Consider the following 7,384-nt stretch of genomic DNA (forward strand, 5'->3'; position numbering starts at 1 on the left):
TCAAGTATCCGTGACCATGATTATACGATATGCATCACACAATCTCAGATTTATCCAACCAACATAAAAGTACTTCAAATAGTGCCCCAAAGTTTCTACCGGAGAATCAAGAACGTGTGCCAACCCCTATGCATAGGTTCATGGGCGGAACCCGCAAGTTGGTCACCAAAACATACATCAAGTGGCACGTGATATCCCATTGTCACCACAGATAAGCACGGCAAGACATACATCAAGTGTTCATAAAAGACTCAATCCGATAAGATAACTTCAAAGGGGAAACTCAATTCATCACAAGAGAGTAGAGGGGGAGAAGAAACATAAGATCCAACTACAATAGCAAAGCTCGGGATACATCAAGATCGTGCCATAGATGGAACACGAGAGAGAACACGAGAGAGAGAGAGATCAAACACATAGCTACTGGTACATACCCTCAGCCCCGAGGGTGAACTACTCCCTCCTCGTCATGGATAGCGCCGGGATGATGAAGATGGCCACCGGAGATGGATTCCCCCTCCGGCAGGGTACCGAAAATGGGTTCCGATTGGATTTTCGTGGTTCTGGAGGCTTGCGGCGGTGGAACTCCTGATCTATCTTCTATTTTTGGAAGTTTTAGGGTACGACGGTATATATGGGTGAAAGGAGTACGTCGGTGGAGCTACGGGGGCCCCACGAGGCAGGGGGCGCGCCTAGGGGGGGCGCCCTCCACCCTCGTGACCTCCCCGGAAACTTCTTGGAGTAGGGTCCAAGTCTCCTGGATCACGTTCGGTGAGAAGATCACGTTCCCGAAGGTTTCATTCCGTTTGGACTCCGTTTGATATTCTGTTTCCTCGAAATACTGAAATAGGCAAAAAACAGTAATTCTAGGCTGGGCCTCCGGTTAATAGGTTAGTCCCAAAAATAATATAAAAGTGGAAAATAAAGCCCAATATAGTCCAAAACAGTAGATAAAGTAGCATGGAGCAATCAAAAATTATAGATACGTTGGAGACGTATCACACACCAGCACTAGATCCCTCTGGATCTGGTCGAGGACGGCCCGCACACAACCACCCGAGAAAATGACCTCGCAGCCGCCGCACCACACCTGAGTTCCAGAGCACCGTCGCGACGCCGCCAAATGAAGATGTCGCCACCACACACACCCGCCATAGCGTGGTTGGCCCCCGTGGAAGCACAGCGCTTCCACCTCTATGGCCGTGCTGCACGCCTATCGTCACGCATTTCATTGTAGATGCGCATAGCATCACCATATTCAACAGCAAGGCAAATGGAAACCAGATCATGCAATAATATTAGAAAAGCTTGTGCTGTCGCATCACCACCAGCAGTATTCGGCGCAGCTTGCAAAATCAGAAGAGCTTCACCACAACCTATTTACCATACATAAGTCTTATTTATAACAACCACTCAACCTTTTTGGTGCTTTACACAAGACTAGTCACTCAAACAAACACGATTCTTTGTCAGGGGCTTTGCAAACCGAAGATGAAAGGCACCACCTATATACTTGCATACCATGAAATATTCACCGTTGCGGCGATGAACCGCACCGCATGGGACAGTCATATGTTTTGCTATTCACCACTCAACCAGAACAGACACTAGCTATAGAACCCTAAGGTTGGTAAGGAAGGCCACACAAAATTCCAGGAAGAGGATCTGAGGTCCAGTAATTCTCTGCATATCTAGCGGGTACTTGTCATCCCCGGTCTTGTAAAGCTGGAGAAAAATTAAATTAAAATTAGAACCAAATAGACATTATATACAGTACCATGCCGGTGAATTGTAATTTCTAACACCAACACTGTGCAACTTTAAAACACGGGAAGTTATTTCTACCAATATGATGAGTCAGTCAACAATAGTTCTTGGCAATAGCAGACACATGCAAGACATAATAATGGTCACTTGGTAACAATTATGAATCAAATATATTGGCTCCAGCAAAATCGTTATTTTATCTAGTGCACTGTGAAGGCGACATTGAGTATAAAATCCCCTTTTTGGTTATTGCAAAAAAAATACTTTAGTAGTAGAATGTGTTGCACACCTGAATTTCAAACTTGATCACAGCAGGTAGCCTCCTATTACCATCACCATTATCCATGATGGTAGAGTCATCAAAAAAGTTGTGGTTGGCATCTAACAACAGATCACTGACCTGAGGAAACCCAGGGCACCACCTGCATTTCATGTTGTAGTCCACATTCTTCTTCCAACGGACATTTAATTCCTTAAGTGCCTTTAGAACCTCAATCACTATCGCATGAGGTTGAGCTCGAGACTACTGGATAAGTGATGCATTAGCTGAACAGCTGAATGTGCAAAACAAAGGAAAGTAAAGTGGACAGTTTCCAAGACCTGGAGCCCAACAGCCCATTTTCATTCAACGCGGTAATATGGCCGCAAGCCACTGCCTTGAGAATCAATACTTCCTGGAAGATAACTCCTGGTACTTGGGCTTGCTGATTCCGATAGAGTAAACTGATTAAAACGCATATCCTAGAGAACCATCCATTCATAAAGTTAATAGTGCTTAAACCTTAGTGCATTAAATAGGACACAGATGATGCAGATGTGGACTAACCATTTCTTGTTGAGAGTGAGCCCCCAAATATCCACTAGTAGCCCGGAACCGATTGTCCAAGAGCAAGTAATATGTAACAGTTTCCTGGAAACATATAGTATAAAGTTAGTTATGAAAATTGAACGGAATGAATCACTGTTTTTTGTTTGAATATACCTCATTTTCAGCCTATTGCATAGCGATTCACACACATGATATTTATCATATCCCAAATTGACAAGATCTTGAAGTGTATCTTCGTCAATCCTCTGAAATGAAAATCTAGAAAATCAGCATATCATTGCCATAGAAACCGCATTTGAATGCTCGATAATAAATTATTTTTTTGATAAATAAAGAGCAGCATTACAAGGAGACCTGATGTGATACCTTTATGAAACAATGGGCACAACTATGGCCATTGGTTTCTATTATATTTTCTTTGCGAATATTACATTGATATTATACCCATAAAAGAGAGCATTTCACGACAAAAGTATTGTTCATAATTTTCCTATTATCCATCCAAGATCATGTATATATTAGTGGATAAAGCCTGAAAAGTTTTACTGTGCAGATATGATATTCGTTTGAAATGTGAAATAGATGGGGTACCATTTTGGCTTGTTGTGCTGTGTTTGGTGGAGGCACTGCCAGGTAGCAAGGAAGGCGATTCTGAACCCATGGGTGGTCTCAAATTTCACGGATTGTGATTCTCTTCATGGGATCAACAATAAGCATTCTTGGGATCAATTCCATTGCAAGATCAGATAAATGATTTGGAAGGATATATAAACCTCCCTGGAACACCAAATAATGGTGAGTCAAATCTCCAGAAAAAAATGAATTCTAAAGTCCAACTAATCTACATGAATTTGTTGATTTCCATAAAAAAGGTAAACACTTGTCAGATCCAACTTAATCTACAAATGTCCTATCACACCTTTATCATATTGAACAGTTTGGGAACATTGTCATGATCGAATGGAAAAGCACCACAAAGAAGAGCATAAAGTATAACGCCACAGCTCCAAACATCAACCTCAGGTCCAGCGTAGAATTCACCTAAGATAACCTATGCAGAAACACTCGTTAAAGCTGTTAACCTAGACGATGCATGAGAAGAAGCATTAGGATAAGGACTCAAATAATACAAATAATTGAATACCTCCGGTGCAGCATAGTTTGGACTCCCGCAGCTAGTCTTCAAAAAATGGCCATCATGCATCACGTTGCTTAACCCAAAGTCATCAAGTTTCACATTATATTTGGAATCAAGTAAGAGGTTTTCTGGCTTTAGATCACAATGAACAACCATGTTTCTGTGGCAGTATTCAACACCAGATATAATCTGTTTATCAAAAATTTAATTGACAAAACTACTAAGACAGAACCTGAACCTGAATGAGCATTAGTCTCGGTTCAAATGAGACCTTTAGTCACAGTTTCACGAACCGGGACTAAAGGGTGTGATGCCCTTTAGTTCCGGTTCGTATCTCAAATCGGGACTAAAGATTAGACCTTTAGTCCCGGTTTGAGACACGAACCAGGACTAAAGGGTGTGATGCCCTTTAGTCCTGGTTCGTGTCTCAAACTAGGACTAGGGGTTCGTGTCTCAAACTCTACCCCCCCCCCCCCTGTGTATCGCCATTTCTGTTTTGAAAAAAACAAAAAAAATGATAAAAACCTCAAAAAATAAAATCCTTCGAAATGTAGTTATATTACTAATCTACTAGTTAGGATAATTAAAAAACTTCAATTTGGACATGTTTTGCAAAAAAATGTTATGGAAAAGTAAAATGACTATAACTTTCGCATACGATGTCAGAAAAAACATATAATATATCAAAACAATTAAGAGCACGCACTCTCTACCAGGCCATGCGAGCAAGGACGAAGTAGAATCACTAAACTCCGGCGAGAATTGCACCAAAGCTGAGCTGGGTGATTGCCTTAATTACCTGGAGTCTAGGCCAAATCCCATGGCCAGAGGGAGGCGACGAGAGCGCAGACCAAGTGGACCAGAGGCGGCCTCAAATTGATAGAGATTTTGGGGTCGATCGGCGAGTCGTTCTCACAACGATGGGGGTTTTAGGCTTTATTAGGCGATAGATAGCTGCTTAGCCGGGGGAGGCGTAACCGGGGAAAGGGAAAGGTGAATGCGAGCATCACCATCGCGCTTGCCTAAGTGCGCATGTGTGACGTGCAGGGCGCGCGCTGACATTAAGAAAAGATATATTGGCATGTTGTCAGGAATGAAAATTAGTCAGTTTGCATGTACAAAGAACTAGAGCCAAAAAAGTATACCAAGGTCAGGTCGCTTCCCTGTGTCCCAAACAGAAGTTGCGTATATCGGTGTCACATTGATATGTCAACTTTGACAACAGGTAGTGTACATACTATAGGATTTTGTAGTGGAGAAGTGAGGAAGGTTTCAAAGAGTTGCATCACAAGGACAACAAGGAGGAAGAAAGTAATTGGTAGTTATATTGCATAGACATAGTTGCTATTTTATTAGTGGAGATTTCAAAATTTTATTGATCTATGGTCTAAATGATTTGGTTGGTAGTTTGAGATGGTAACAAACTATTACAATATATGTTCTTATTATAATTTTCATTTACACGATAAAGTTGGTTGAGAAAAGTATTGTTTTACGAAAAGTGTTTTTCCCATTAACTTCAGTAAGTTCAGAGTGTCCACCTCCTCTGGTGTTCCCATCCATTTTCACTATGCCAAAACAACAGAAACAATATATGTGATTCAGTAAACAGTTTTATAGTTCAGACACAAGTTGATCGAAACTGGCGAAATACAAGTTATGCTGAATATACTGATCATGAATAACATGCAGTATTTACAGCATGTCACTTCTTAAAGACTGGTGTTGAGTGTGAAATGAGTGGGCTAGCCATAAATGATTGGCCACGGCAAGTATGGTTCAATTAAATTTCAATGAATTGGGTGAAGTTCCCTTCTCAACTAGGGAGAGGCAAAGCATATTCAATCACCGAATTATGGTTTAGTGGGCAACCAACAAGTACTATCTTGTATGGATCTAGTAGGATCATAATATATTACCATAAAAATGCTTGCACGTGTACCACGAATGACTGTAGTCGTTTCCTCGTTTGCAATGTATCAGGTCTTGTAAGGATTGGTTGAGATAACAAATAACAACCGCTGATAATGCTCCCTCATACTTTGGATGCCCGGCCTTGGTGCGAAGACACAGATGACACATACTAGCCATGGCTAAATCAGGACCGCAACGAATCCTAGCCATGTCTAAATCGGGCCCGCAAAGCCCCGTCAGCCACACTACAACAGGACAGCACCAGCGCTGCCAGCATCCACCCGCCGATCGCGGCTCCCCCGCCTTCCGGAAGCCACGTCGACATTTGTCCCCGCCGTTGGCCCACTTAGACCCAGATGTGGCTAGAAGGGCCCAAATCTGGGCCGAGAGGGTGCCGCCAGATCGTGCAGCCACATCACCCCAGCGCCAACGGCGGCGCCGCCCCTAGTAGATCGCCCGCCACAAATTCGGCAATCCCCACCACCGCCTAGGCGCACCCCGCTACATTGCACCGCCGCGCGCTAGCGCGATCCGAGAGGAGAATGGCTAGTGGCCGCCTGGGCCAGGCCCGCCGCCGGACGCCAGCCACAGTGGCAAGGAGGTAGAGCAGGGGGAGGGCTCGAGGAGGAGGCGTCAGGTGCACGGCCGGTCGCCCACGGGGGCAACGCGGCCATGACTGAGATTCAAGATAGTCATATAGGATGTTTTCTACCATCTATAGGGTATATTTAGAGAAAGTGAGATCGATCGGCCGGCCTATCAATCAATAATAAACCAACTAGTTAACTTTCAACTCAGAGCATGATATGGTGAATGTTGGTCCGGGAGGATCTGCGGCAAAGATCCACATTGCAGGGAAGAAACAAGAAGGGCACCTAAATCCCCACAACTACAAGCAGAGCAACACACAAATTGGACTAATTAATTCCCCACTCAAACAAAAAAAATTAAGAGCACGCAATCTCTACCAGGCCATGCAAGCAACGACGACCCAAAATCACTAAACTCCTGCGAGAATTGCAGCAAAGATGAGCTGAGGAATTGCCTTAATTACCTGGAGTCCAGGCCAAATCCCGTCTACAGAGAGAGGCGATGAGAGCACCAGTCTACTGGAGCGGAGGCGGCCTCGAATTGAGAGAGCTTTTATGGTCGATCAGCTGGTCGTACTCCCTCCGATGGGGGCTTTTCGCTTTATTAGGTGACAGAGAGCTGCCTAGGAGGGGGAGGTGTAACCGGGGAAAGGGAAAGGTGAGCATCAGCATCACCATAGCGCTTGTCTAAGTGCACATGTGTAACGTGCTGGCCGCTCGCTCACATTAAGAAAAGGTATATTGGAAAGTTATCCGGAATGAACGTAAGTCGGGTTGCATGTACAAGGAACTAGAGCCAAAAAAGTATACCGAGGTCAAGTCCCTTCCATGTGTCCCAAACACAAGTTGCGTATATCGGTGTTGCAATGACATGTCAACTTTAACAACAGGTAGTGTACACACTATAGGATTTTGTGGTGGAAAGTGAGTAAGGTTTCAAAGATTGCATCACAAGGACAAAAAGGAGGAAGAAAGTAATTGCTAGTTATGTTGCATAGAAATAGTTGCTATTTATATGTTGAAATTTGCAAATTTTATTTATCTATTGTGTAAATGATGAGGTTGGTAGTTTGAGAAGATAATAAACTATTACAGTATTTGTTCTCGTTATATTTTTTTCATTTACACGATAAAGCTGGTTGAGGA

At 43.4% G+C, this 7,384-nt stretch overlaps 1 protein-coding gene across 1 annotated transcript; it reads right to left on the minus strand.

Moving 5' to 3' along the window:
* Positions 1-1,611: 1,611 nt before the first annotated feature.
* Positions 1,612-5,973, minus strand: LOC147981878 (carbon catabolite-derepressing protein kinase-like). The gene is made up of 7 exons (XM_087516135.1): positions 5,911-5,973; positions 3,741-3,923; positions 3,516-3,647; positions 2,785-2,841; positions 2,594-2,677; positions 2,057-2,290; positions 1,612-1,725 (listed from the first exon to the last, which is right to left on the minus strand). Exons 1-7 carry the CDS (start codon positions 5,971-5,973, stop codon positions 1,612-1,614), a joined length of 867 nt encoding a protein of 288 aa, XP_087372261.1.
* Positions 5,974-7,384: the final 1,411 nt, after the last annotated feature.

Source organism: Triticum urartu, chromosome 3A (assembly GCF_056163025.1).
Source record: "Triticum urartu cultivar PI428250 chromosome 3A, HENAU_Tu73, whole genome shotgun sequence".
NCBI lineage: Eukaryota > Viridiplantae > Streptophyta > Magnoliopsida > Poales > Poaceae > Triticum > Triticum urartu.